This window comes from Somniosus microcephalus, chromosome 1, assembly GCF_052327205.1.
Source record: "Somniosus microcephalus isolate GS21.2 chromosome 1, FLI_Smic_1.0, whole genome shotgun sequence".
In the NCBI taxonomy this organism is placed as follows: domain Eukaryota; kingdom Metazoa; phylum Chordata; class Chondrichthyes; order Squaliformes; family Somniosidae; genus Somniosus; species Somniosus microcephalus.
In genome coordinates this window covers 284,782,460-284,796,163 of record NC_140987.1, presented here as the reverse complement: position 1 = coordinate 284,796,163, position 13,704 = coordinate 284,782,460, and the positions used below count along the sequence as shown (strand labels likewise).

Here is a 13,704-nt window from a genome sequence, read left to right as displayed (position 1 = left end):
CCAATATGCACCCGTTGCCATGGAGGTGAGGGCCGCTCCCATGGGTGTAGAGGGGCATGTGGTGGTGCATTTTGGACCTTCTGGCATCCTGAGCAGCTCTTTGTCAGGTCCTCGATTTGCTGATCGATCCCCGGCCACCACACATAAGCCCTAGCAAGGCTTTTCATTTTCACCCCTCCCAGATGACCTTCGTGAAGCTCATTGAGCACTCTCTCCCTTAACTTGGGTGGAATTATCACTCGGGATCCACACATCAATGTCCCCTGGCATACTGACAGCTGTTCTCTTCTGGATGAGAATGCTGGCAACAGTGAGTCGCCATGTGCTGGCCATCCCTTCACCGTCAAATCATATACCCGAGACAGTGTAGGGTCATTTCAGGTCTCCTTCTCTATACCAGCGTTAGTTACTGGCAAGCATTCCATTATAGTCGAATGAAATATTTCGACAGGATCCACTGCTGGTGCTTCCTCTGCAGTAGGCAGTGGCAGGCATGATAGCCCATCAGCGTTTCCATGCTGGTTCGTGCCCTTATACTCGATTTCATATTGGTGCGCCCCTAGAAAAAGGGACCATCTTTGTAGCCGTTGCGCAGTCATCACCGGAATGCCCTTTTTTGGATTAAAGATGGAGACAAGTGGTTGGTGGTCAGTCAGCAAGGTGAACTTCTGCCTGTGCAGATAGTGATTGAACTTTTTCACTCCCCACACTAGGCTGAGGGCCTCCCTGTCAATCTGGGCATAGTTACGCTCGGCTGAGGTTAGTGACCGAGACGCAAAGGCTACTGGCCTCTCCTAGCCATTCGGGAATTTGTGTGACAGCACCGCTCCAATGCCATAGGGTGATGCATCACACGCCAACCGAATTGGTAGTGCTGGGTTGAAATGAGCCAACACCTCTTTTGATGTGATCAATGCTTTGCTCTTCTGGAAAGCTCGTTTACATTCGTCACTCCACTTCCATGGTACCCCCGTTTGCAGTAGGGTGTTCAGTGGGTGTAGTACGGTAGACAAATTCAGCAAGAACTTATGGTAGTAGTTCACCAGCCCGAGGAACGACCTCAGTTGTGACACATTTTCCGGTGCTGGAGCCTTGACTACTGCCTCAATCTTTTCAGGGGACTTTTGTAACCCCTCTTTATCAATAACGTGGCCACAATACGAGATCTGCTTCTGGAAAAACTCGCATTCGTGGCGATTAGCTCGGAGCCCATATTCCTTCAATCTAGTGAGCACCTGCTCCAGGTTGGCGAGGTAATCACTGTCATTTTCGCCCGTGACCAGGATGTCATCCAAATAACACTGGGTCCCTGGAATCCCTTGCAGGACTTGTTCCATTGCCCTTTGCCAAATAGCCGGAGCTGATGCTACCCCGAACACTAGCCGGTTGTATTCGTAGAGACCTTTATGAGTGTTGATCGTGAGGTACTGTTTCGAGGCTTCTTCTACCTCCATTTGCAGGTACGCCTGGGCCAGATCAATCTTAGTGAAGCGTTTCCCTCCAAATAGCGAGGCAAAAATATCTTCAATCCGCGGAAGTGGATATTGTACAGTGTGAAGGACTGGGTTCACTGTCACCTTAAAGTCCCCACAGATGCGAACCTTCTTTGGTTCCCCAGGCGTATTCTCAATGACCTCTTCATTACAGGAACGATGGGTGTAGCCCACTCGCTCCAGTCTACTTTGGACAGTGCTCCTGAACGTTCCAAACCTTCCAGCTCTGCTTCGACGGCTGGGCGGATCGCATAAGGTACCGGTCTGGCCTTAAAAAACTTTGGGCTTGCATTTTCCTCTATTTTGATCATCGCTGTTATGCCTTTTAGTGTTCCGAGTCCCTGCTGGAACAGTTCTTTCGCGTCAGTTAGCATTTTTGACAGTCATCCAAGTGTGACGTCGTCATCCTTTTTGGCATCTACAGTGTATGGAATGCCAATCTAGCTGTATCTTCCGGATCCATTCACATCCTAGTAGTGGTGGTCCTCCATCTGGCAATACATACAGGTCCATTTTTGGTGTTTCCTTGCCGTTATGTATAACGTTCACCCTTATTTTTCCTTTGGGGTAGACTTTTTGCCCCGTGTACGTCTTCAAGAGAATCTTTGTATCTCTCAAGGGTATATGTGAGAATAGCCGCTTGTAGTCCCTTCGGTTTATGACTGTTAGGGCTGATCCTGTGTCCAATTCCATTTTTACTTGGACTCCTGCTATCTTGAGCGTGACCCAGATAGTTTGGTGATCCTCCGTTTTGATCACATTATGTAGTTTCAGACAACCCAGCTCCTTGCTTCTAGAGTCTGTATCACTCTTCTGTTCGTCTGAACTACTCTCCATCACCTTATGTACCTTCTTGTACTTCTCCTGTGGAGATTTCTTGCTGCTGGTTTTCTTTCCCGACCTGCAGACTCTTGCTATGTGTCCTACTTTTCCACACTGTCTGCACACTTTGTCCTTGAACCAGCAATCATTATGGTCGTGTGTTGTTCTGCCGCAGCGATAGCACTTCACTGTTCCGTATGACATTTCATTTGTGCCATATTCTTGCGGTCTCCGTTGTATCTCTGCAGCGCCCCGTGCTGCTGCTTCGTGTGATACTGCAATGCTGAAAGCCTTGTCCAGTGTAAGATCCTTTTCTGATAGAAGCCGTTTCTGGGTTCCTTCACTTTGAAGCCCACACACAAACTTGTCCCTTAAAGTATCTGCTAGTCCCGTTCCAAACTGGCAGTGTTTTGATAGCTTGCGCAGTTCTGTTAAATACTCAGCATTACTTTCGTCTTTATGCTGGTTCCTTTTGTGAACCTTAAATCTTTCTGCTATCAGCAGCGGTGTGGGGTTTAAGTGGTCCTGTAGGATTGCCACTATGCTTTCAAAATCCTTTTCCACTGGTTTGTGGGTTTCGTGCGCTGCTCCTGCGCTGCTGCCAATGCTGCTCTCTGCGGTCCTCGTGGCAATGGCAGCATCTCGCGTTTTCCTGCGCGCCTCTCTCCCCCGTTGACGCTGCTCGGCCCTTGACCACCGGCTGCGCTCTGCTCTCTCTCATCTCTCTCCGCCGTTAACGCCGCTCGGTCCTGAACACCGGCTGCGCCCTGTGCGCTCTGCCCTCTCTCTCTCCCCCGTCGACGTTGCTCGGCCTTTTTCTGTGCCGCTCGGTTGGGCTCTAGCCCGCCGCTGTCCGGGAAGAGTCTGCGCAGTACCTGTTGCCAGCCTGTTTCGCTGGACCACCGTGACTGGAAAGCCAAGCCTGGCTCTCGACAGCCTCCCCTGCGATGCTCAAATCTCCGCTGGATGACTGGGCGGTTGCCCGTGGTCGACGCCCGTGCTTCTGGACTCGACCTCCTTCCACTGTTCTCCAGGAGTGAATCCCTGGGAGGTGATGCAGAGTTGCAGGTAGGTTCGAATCTGCATCGTCGCCAATGTTATGTCCGTGTATCTTAATGTTGTGTCCTTCAATAATCAGACAACAGACTGCAGGGAATGATTCAACAGGTGTTTACTGAATGAGGGTTACTCTAGAACTAACTGTACAGATCACTACTCAGGGTTTATATACAGGTGTGGTCACTGCCGGTACTACAGTATACAGGAGCTGTAAAAAGTAGTTCTCTCCCTTAAGGTATATATAAATTATATACATTACACTATCCACCGTCAACCCTTTAAGTAACGTTCCCCAATCCATCCTAGCCAACTCGCGCCTCATACCATCGTAGTTTCCTGTACTTAAATTCAGGACCCTAGTCTCTGAGTCAACTACTTCACTCTCCATCGTGCTCCCACTGCAACGGGAAGCCATTGTATTGACTCTGAACGCGGCGCTGTATGTATAGCTGACGTGTCCCTACGGGGAACAAGCATTCCATTGTACTTGTTACATATGGCAAATAAATCTAAGCTGAATCTGAATCTGAATCTGAATTCTATCATATTATGATCGCTCCGCCCCAAGGGGCCTCGCACAACAAGATTGCTAATTAACCCTTTCTCATTACATAATACCCAGTCTAAGATGGCCTGATCTCTAGTTGGTTCCTTGACATATTGGTCCAGGAAACCATCCTGTATACACTCCAGGAATTCCTCCTCCACAGTATTATTACTATGAGTCGGGATAAATGGGTCATTTTCCGGTTGACACATTGTAACTAATGGGGTGCCGCAGGGATCAGTGCTGGGGCCTTCGCTGTTTACAATCTATATTAATGACTTGGATGAAGGGACCGAGTGTAATGCAGCCAAATTTGCTGATGATACAAAGATAGGTGAGAAAGCAAGTTATGAAGAGGACATTAAGAATCTGCAAAGGGATATAGATAGGTTAAGTGAATGGGCAAAAATTTGGCAGATGGAGTATAATGTGGGGAAATGTGAGGTTATCCACTTTGGTAGGAAAAATAAAAAAGCAAACTATTTAAATGGAGAGAGACTACAAAATGCTGCGGTACAGAGGGAGCTGGGGGTCCTTGTACATGAATCACAAAAAGTTAGCATGCAGGTACAGCAAGTAATTAGGAAGGCAATTGGAATGTTGGCCTTTATTGCAAGGGGGATGAAGTATAAAAGTAGGGAAGTCCTGCTACAACTGTACAGGGCGTTGGTGAGACCACACCTAGAGTACTGTGTACAGTTTTGGTCTCCTTATTTAAGGAGAAATATACTTATATTGGGGGCAGTTCAGAGAAGTTTCACTAGGTTGATTCCTGAGATGAACGTGTTGCCTTATGAAGAAAGGTTGAGCAGGTTGCGACTATACTCATTGGAGTTTAGAAGAATGAGAGGTGATCTTATTGAAATGTATAAGATTCTGAGGGGGCTTAACAGGGTAGATGCAGAGAGGATGTTTCCTCTCGTGGGGGAATCTAGAACTAGGGGGCATAGTTTCAGAATAAGGGGTCGCCCATTTAAAACGGAGATGAGAAGGAATTTATTCTCTCAGAAGATCGTGAATCTTTGGAATTCTCTACCCCAGAGAGCTGTGGAGGCTGAGTCATTGAATATATTTAAGGTGGAAATAGACAGATTTTTAAACAATAAGGGATTCGAGGGTTATGGGGAGCGGGCAGGAAAGTGGAGTTGATGCCAAGACCAGATCAGCCATGATCTTATTGAATGGTGGAGCAGGCTCGAGGGGCCAAATGGCCTACTCCTGCTTCTATTTCTTAAGTTCTTATGACCCCTCAACCTTCTAAACTCAAGGGAATAAAAGCCATGTTTATGCAACCTGTCCTCATAATTTAACCCTCAAAGCCCTGGTATCATTCTGGTGAATCTGTTCTGTACTTCTTCCAAGCCCAATATACCTCACCCAAAACTGAACGCAATTCTCCAGATGGGGTCTGACCAAGATGGTACAACTGAAGCATCACTTTCTCACTTTTGAATTTCAAACCCCTTGAGATAAAGGCCAATGTTCCATTAGCTTCTTTGATTACTTTTTGTACCTGTGATACTTTAATGATTAGTATACATGGACACCTAAATCCCTTTGCTCCTCTACAGCTTATAGTCTCTCCCCATTAAGGGAATATTTTGATTTGCCTGAGATCCAAAGTGGATGACTACACTCATCCCATATTGAACTCCATCTGCCATAGTTTTTTTCTGCTCACTTAGTCTGCCTGTGTCCCTTTGTAACTTCCTGATCCCATGTACACAACTTACTGCGCCATCTAATTTAGTGTCAAACTTGGATATACAACTCTCTATTCCTTCTTCCAATTCATTAACACATATGATGAAAAGCTGAGGCCCCAGTACTGATCCACTTGTCACATCTTACCAAGTAATGTTCACTAGGGATCTGTGTCCCACAAAATAAGTTCTCAATCCCAGCTATGCAGCTGAGGAAGGAGGTGACAAGTGGTGGTCAGACCAGTTGTGAGAGTTACTAGTGGCCATGTCGCATTGGCAATTTAAAGAGCATAATTGGCCAAGTAAGAAATAGCAGCTCACTTATTATGCACTTTCTTCACGGCTGTGTGGTGCATGGGAAAGGGAGTCATGAAAGTGGATCTAGGAGAAATTACAAATTTTAAAAAATGAAAATAACAACTGAAGTACATATTCAGAAGACCAAACAACTAAAGTATAAATCAGTCATCTATCCATCTATATATATATAAAAGAGTTTGTCTGTCTGTTTGTCTGTCTGTCTGTCCAGCTATACAATCAAAAGTTATAGAGCGTACCTACACATATGTTATATCAAAAGAAAGCTTATCATTAGGGGAGTCTAATAGGTGTATTTACTTTTTGGTCAGACAAAAATCGTTCGGACAGTATACAAAAAAGGTTAATAAAACAGCAAAATTCCGCTCATTAGCGTTGAGTGACGTGATGGTTGACCAATCATACAGGGGATAGCGTTGAGTGACGTGATGGTTCACCAATTGTACAGGGGATAGCGTTGAGTGATATGATGGTTGACCAATCAGTGCATCACGGGGGGGGGGGGGTTCATTGTGTGTGTGGGCGGGCCATCCTACAGGGGATAGCGTTGAGTGACGTGATGGTTGACCAATCCTGCAGTTGAGTGACTTGATGGTTGACCAATTGGTGCGTCACGGTGGGGCGTTTCATTGCATGTGTGGGCGGGCCTAATCCTTCTGAGCTGAGGTGAGTGGCCGCCATCTTGATTCCTAACTATTGATTTATTTTTCCCACTTTCTGTGTGTTTATTTTGAAATGTAGATCTCCAACAAAAAAAAAGTTGATTTTAAAAGAAAAAAAAATCCTTTTGCAAAGGGGAGTCAGGCTTCCCCCGCCCTCGGTGGTGGATGAGCTGCCTGCAGGCCTCAGGCCTCGAAGCCTCGGCCTCTCCTCACCAGCCACACCCGAGCTAGGCACCGCCGTCCCGCTGGGCCCGATTCCAAACCAGCGGCCCGCGATCGTCGCCATCTTGGTAAAGGCTAGCGCAGCGGCACTGAGCCGAACATAGCCATCACCGCCATCTTGGTAAAGGCTGGCGGGGCGGGAGCCAGCGAGCGCGTGAACGTCGGCGGCGGCCCGGAGCGGGACCTGAGAGTCGGGCCGGGCCTCACGTGCTCGGCCGCACACCGGCCGGCCCTGAGGCACTGATCCGCACACCGGGGCTTCGGCTCACCGTGTCCGGGCTCGGAGGAAAGGGAGAGAAAGAGGGGGAGGGAGGGAGAGAGAGAGGGGGAGGGAGGGAGAGAAAGGAAATCAGGGAGAGGGAGGGGAGGGAGAGGAGAGGAGGAGGGGGAGGGAGAGGAGAGGGGGAGGGAGAGGAGAGGGGGAGGGAGAGGAGGGGGAGGGAGGGAGAGGGGAAGGGAGGGAGAGGAGAGGGGGAGGGAGGGAGAGGAGAGGGGGAGGGAGGGAGAGGAGAGGGGGAGGGAGGGTGAGGAGAGGGGGAGGGAGGGTGAGGAGAGAGGAGGGAGGGAGAGGAGGGAGGAAGGGAAGGAGGGAGAGGAGAGGAGGGAGAGGAGGGAGAGAGACGGGAGGGGGGAGAGAGAGGAGGAGGGAGGGAGAGGGGGAGGGAGAGAGAGGGGGACGGAGGGGGAGGGTGAGGGAGGGTGAGGAGAGGGAGAGGAGAGGGAGGGAGGGTGAGAAGAGGGGGAGGGAGGGAGAGGAGAGGGGGAGGGACGGTGAGGAGACGGGGAGGGAGGGAGAGGAGAGGGGAGGGAGGGAGAGAGTAAAGCAGGGAGAGACAGGGGGAGGGAGAGAGAGGGTGAGGGAGGGAAAGAGTGAGGGGTTGGGAGAGGGAGGGAGAGCTCGCCTTCTTCCTTCCTTCCTTCGCAGGGGTCCATCGGGCCAGGCCTGAGGTGCTCTTTCCCCCCCTCTCTCTCCAGGCTAATCCCGAACTAAATCCAGCAGTCTCTCTCTCTCTCTTCCCCCCCCATCTCTCTCTTCTCCCCCAGTCTCTCTTTCCCTCTCTCCCTCCCCCTCTCTCTTTCCCTCTCTCTCTCTCCCCCCCCCAGTCTCTCTCTCTCTCTCTTCCCCCCAGTCGCTCTCTCCCCCCCAGTCTCTCTCTTCCCCCAGTCTCTCTCTCTCCCCCCCAGTCGCTCTCTGCCCCCCTTCCCCCCAGTCGCTCTCTCCCCCCCAGTCTCTCTCTTCTCCCCCCAGTCTCTCTCTCTCTCTTTTCCAACAACAACATGCCCTCAAAAAACCCTCGGCACTGCTGGGCACTCCAGCTAGTTCAAGATAATTCTGTAAGTGACAGTAAACAGCAGTCGCTGAAATCTATCATATAAACATTGGTACAGAACCTACACATTAGCTGTGGGTTTTTTTTTTCCATTGTTTAGTTATTTTTATGGTGCTTACTCTAAATGCGACAATACAAAAAAATCTGGGGCCAAACGTATGTGGGCATTTCCATGGACTGCTGTTGTAACTCTGGGCCTGGAAGCCTATGCGGGGATTTCCCGGTCGGCCTTGTAAGTGGCAGGGCCACTGACACAGAAGGGGCAGGATTCCCCAAAGCTGGGAGTGCCTGCTTCCCTGACCCATATGGGATCCGGCACGCGTCTAGAGTCCGGTGCACCCAGTGAATTGAGGTGTACCAATATAGAGAATGGCATAAGTGGGTCCCATCAATCGGGGGAATGGTTGTCCAAGCCAGGTAAGAGGCCTCAACTCCCAAAGATGAGGGCAGGCTGGCACAGAAGTGTCCAAGCAGCATGAGACTAGAGATGATGAGCCCATTGTGGTACAGGCACCTGCCAGTCCCATGATATTGTGCTGCCCTATCCATTAACCCCGCGATCCTGGCTTAACTGTTGGGATAACTGCTCACACATATTCATGCCCCTTGATTCTGTAACACTTTGGATGCTAAAATGAGTTTTGTCGACGGATTTTGTGCAGACCCAATATACCTCTGTAGAGTGTTTTTCCCCTTATCTACATTGGCCATTTTGAGGAGATTGGAAGGAGTCTAACACTTAGAAAGCTGGAAAATAATGATGCACAAATACAATTGTTATCATGTTTTGACTCAGCAGGAAGGCTTACTTAAATTTTTAACATGAATTCATGTACAGCACTGTAAGAACTCTAGTAATAAACTACCTCAAGCTCCGTTTCAAGTGTCAAATAAACATCATTGTTTGCATATGGACTTTGTTCAGAGTGAATTTGCTACCCCAAAGCTTGAGAATGCCCCAATATACCTCCATTCGGTGGCTCTTTCATAATTAAAATTGAAATGTAGAGCAAGAAAACTATTAACAATTAATTAGGGCATTTGTCGTGTCAACCAAACAGTTTCTGTTGTTTGGCATTAGAGTAAATAAAGCTGGGTCTAAATTGCTAACTTAAGAAAAAAAAAGAAAAGAAAATTACCTCTGTAAACCCGACTTTAGAGAGTTTAAGAAGTTTCCTTTCATGTAATTTCTGTAACGCATAGCTTGTGCCTCTGATTGTGCTTCATCATGCCTGTCAATCATAATGACCTTCACCAGCATTGATATAATTATCCAATATTGCTACTTTTTGCTCTTTGCTGCTCGATACCAGGAGCAGCGAATGACATATTGACAAGAGAACCACCATGAAGAATGGAAAGGAGGTCGGGGAAAGGTCCCTTCTCTCTTGAAGAGCTGGGAGAAGTGTTAAATTTAATATATTCAGCAGAGACATCAAATTATAGTTTATGTTGGGTCTGAAGCAAACATGTTTTACTGAAAGAGTGACCTTGTGAAATGATTTTGATTTACCTGAAATTTTAAACTTAGAATATAATATGTTTTAGATTCAATATTTGCTAGGAGAGAATGAGCTGTCAGTATAAATATTTTGATTGATTTCAAGCTGAAAATTCCCAGAATAAGTACTAAAATCTGTAGTAATGGGGTAGAACAGTGTGGAAAAAAATCTCTGCATCCCTCAAAGTCAGCATACTAGTGTGACTATGCTTTATGACCTAAAAAAAAAAATCACACTTTGCAGGATGATGTTTAGGACAGTGAGGAAATAGAAACAAAATCACAGTAGGAATTTAGAATACTTATATAGAATAATGGATTTGTAAAAAAAAATGTATAAATACTGGCTTGTCAAAATGGTAATCTGGAGGTTAAAAGCTATCGATTGAAGATTTTGAATAGAATTTATAAACATTTCATTATACAACATCGAGCTTCAAGTTCTGTTTAAAAATACATTGTTGTTTTCTGTACCTCCCCATTACTGCCATGCTTCCCCCTTCTTTTGAGAAGGAGGGAGTGCTGACAAGTAGCATATTCAATGTGTCATGGCAATTGTAGAAGTGGGTATACTGTACAGCATGTATGGATTTATTTTCTAAGCGTATCTAGTACCATTCCCCTTCCAAAATATTTTGATATCATTTGCCAAATTTCCAGTATGTTACAATAGACGTATGAGAGAATAAACCCCACTAAACAGGACTGAGGACTGTAAAAAATGAATCATGCATTTGTGGTAACCTATTATCAACAAAATAATAGCCACGATTTCAACTCTGGGCCAGAATCGGGCAGACAAGCGCAAACTGTCCTGACCTCGTCAGCGTGAGCCCTGGGTAATTTTAACTCCCAGGCCTCATTTGCATGGCCCAGGTCAATTTCCCGCTTAAAACCAGTGGCAAGTGGCAGCTGGCCAGTGGGCGGGAGCGCAATGTCAGGCGGCAGGAGGCCGCTACTGGGGACCGAAGAAATAAAGCAACAAGACTTATTTTTGGGGGGCCTCTTCTGGCCCCGCCTCCTCTTCCCGCTCGGCGAACCAGGCAACCACTTCCTCGCTCAAATCCATAGTTAAAGTAGCAGTTGGGCTCCGATGACATCATTAGAGTCCAATCTGCATATTTAAAGAAGGATCTTGCAGGTGGCCTTCTGGTGTCCTCCATGCCTGCTCAGAAGAGCAGGTTCAAATCAAAGCCTGCGGGATTGGTGCGGGATGTCAGTGAATGAGTTCCATGGGCGATTTTAACTGCCCAGTCTGGTTTCAACTGTGAGGACAAGGTTTACATCTCTCCTAATATATCTGTTTCTGGTGGGTATGAGGAAGGATGGCTTGTTCGCCACTCTAGGGTGCCCTCCCCAGAAGATAGCAGGGCAGCATGCCTCATGGAAGATGAGGTAGCCACATGTTAATACTACAATCAATGCAAACTATATTGAAATGAGGACAGGCACAATTTCCCGATGCTCACATGGATGTGCTGTGCATTCAGACCACCCTTATAAAATAGACAAGCACAGTCAGGCATATTGCAAAGCCTCTGTTTAAGGAGGCAAGAGCTTAGTTGGTGCCTATATGGAAGTGGGCTTGATATTTGGGCTTGGGACTGTTTGGATTGTTCAATGAATATTTTCTTTGCATTTTGTTTATATTTAAAGGTTTTTGCTCCATATTTTTGCCTGCAAGATTTTATCATTGTGTTAAGGGGTCAGCCATTTAGGACTAAGATGAGGAGAAATTTCTTCACCCAGAGGGTGGTGAATTTTTGGAATTCTCTACCCCAGAGGGCTATGGAGGCTCAGTCGTCGAGTATATTCAAGATAGAGATCAATATATTTTTGAATATTAAGGGAATCAAGGGATATGGGGATAGTGCAGGAAAGTGGAGTTGAGGCAGAAGATCAGCCATGATCTTATTGAATGGCAGAGCAGGCTCGAAGGGCCAAATGGCCTACTCCAGCTCCTATTTCTTATGTTCTTTAATCAAAAATCTGGAGATGAGAATTCCTCTAATTTGGTGTTACTTGGAGGAGGAAAGAGAGGATGAAAGGAGGGTTGCAAGGCTAGTATGATTGCACCAGGGATGAATTACCTGCACCTATTAATAATTTAAAATCTGAGATTAATAGATTTTTGCTAGTCGAAGGTATTAAGGGATATAAATATAAGTTGTCGTTGTTGATATGGATAGAGTTAGGATACAGATCAGCATGTTCTCATTGAATGGCAGAACAGACTCGAGGGGCTGAATGGCCTACTTCTGTTCCTATGTTTGTCAATCCTGCCCCGTCCTTTTCTGCTGTTCATTGATGGTCAGGGCCGAATGGCCTGTTTCTGTTTTGTACATTCTTTGTAATTCTATGTAAAAAGGACCTGTGATTAAACCTCCCTCCCTCTTTAAAACTGCTATTAGAAGTCAAGGTCACATGATTTGTTTTGTCTAAACTCATCGATACAACATTAAAGAGAACTATGGAATTTTGAAAAGAAGAATAATGTACATTATTTTTACTCAAAGCATTGTATTTTATAGTACTAACCATGGAAATCACAGAGGGAACTGTAAGGCAAAATATTTTTTAAAGTTGTGTTTTAAAAACTAGGAAGTCATAAACAGGTTTGTATGCTTTTGTTTATGTAATGTAAGTCAGATTTCACTATATCTGTGATTTTTTTTGCTGATTGGATATTGTAACTGGCTGTGATGGTTATTTTTTAATTTCTTCTTGGAATATGGGTGATGCTGACAAGGCACGTTTATTTCCTATCCCTAGTTCCTCTGAGACAATGCTGGTGGGCCTTATCTTTGAACCTCTGCAGTCATTGTGATCATGGTGCTATAACATTGGTGTTTCTTTGGGGATTTCAGGATATTGACCCAATAGTAAAGAAAGACCTGAAGTATATGTTCAAGTCAGAATTGTATGTGACTTCGAAGGGAACTCGAAGTGATAGTATTTCCACTGGATTGCTGCTCTTGTCTTTCACAGTAGTAGAGGTTGCAGAGGAGGAAAATGCTGTTGAAGTAATCTTGGCTCCTAATCTGTCAACCCCCCACCCCCATCTAACAGTGTATTATTTGTCACATTGGGCCTGTGCCCAATTTATGCTGCCCCAGGATTTGTGAGGCTTTGCTAAATGAATGAACCAGGGCCTACACCTGCAACAGCTGCAGGCCTAGCATTCCCATGATAAGTGGGGTGGGAGGGGGCATTCCTGGCTTTCCAACCTCACTTTCCTCCCACTCCAACCAAGGGGGGGCACCCACTTCCAGCAGTGCCCAAGTAAGCTGGCACTGGGCCTTGTGCTGAGACTCCTCAGATTCAAGGGGCTCAGAGGAAGATGAAGAGCACCCTAATGGTAGATTTCAAACTTCCTTTTCAGGGACCCAACGGATAGTGCTGGGGCCTTCTGGTTGTGTTTAACTCATGTTCGCGGCTGCATTCCTGATTCTGCCCTTGATTCATGGTACAAGTCCTTGCCAGAAGCTGGACCTGTGCTGGGGTCACATCTGGACCATGCTAATGCCCAACATGCCAAATTCTGGCACATATTGTGCTGGACAGGCAGGAGCCTCCTTCTGATACATTCTACCTATCCTGGACCCAGGCAAAGGAATGGGAAATATCTGGGCCATTGCCTTTTTAACCACAGGGTCGATATCAGAGTTAAAGTAATATCCACAGTTATGATTGGATTGTAAAAATCTTGACCATTTATTTCCCTGTCTGTGCAGGACTCTTTAATTACACTGAACAAGGCCATTGCTGGATTTGTGGTCATGTCTGAAGAGGTGGAAAAGATATACAGCAGCTTCCTAAACAACCAGGTTCCAACTCTGTGGGCTGATGCAGCTTATCCATCACTCAAGCCCTTGGGAGGATGGGTGAAAGACTTTGTATTGAGAACAGAGTTTATAGAGGTGAGACATAATATAACATCTATCCTCAAGTAACAACTCACTATACTTGTGGTTGTGAAAATCTGGCACCATTTATAGCTTCTGGCCACATAATGGCTGATGTCAGAAACCTCAGAGAGCTTACTT

General features: G+C 46.4%; 1 protein-coding gene across 2 annotated transcripts in view; it reads left to right on the top strand.

Annotated features, from left to right (window-relative positions):
• The window catches only part of dnah6 (dynein, axonemal, heavy chain 6), a 1,317,984-nt gene that overhangs the window by 1,235,667 nt on the left and 68,613 nt on the right, over positions 1-13,704 (top strand). For both annotated transcript variants that reach the window (XM_085993638.1, XM_085993630.1), the window contains one exon: positions 13,393-13,578. In XM_085993638.1, coding sequence (XP_085849764.1) covers positions 13,393-13,578 — 186 coding nt within the window. The remainder of the gene's footprint in view (positions 1-13,392; positions 13,579-13,704) is intronic.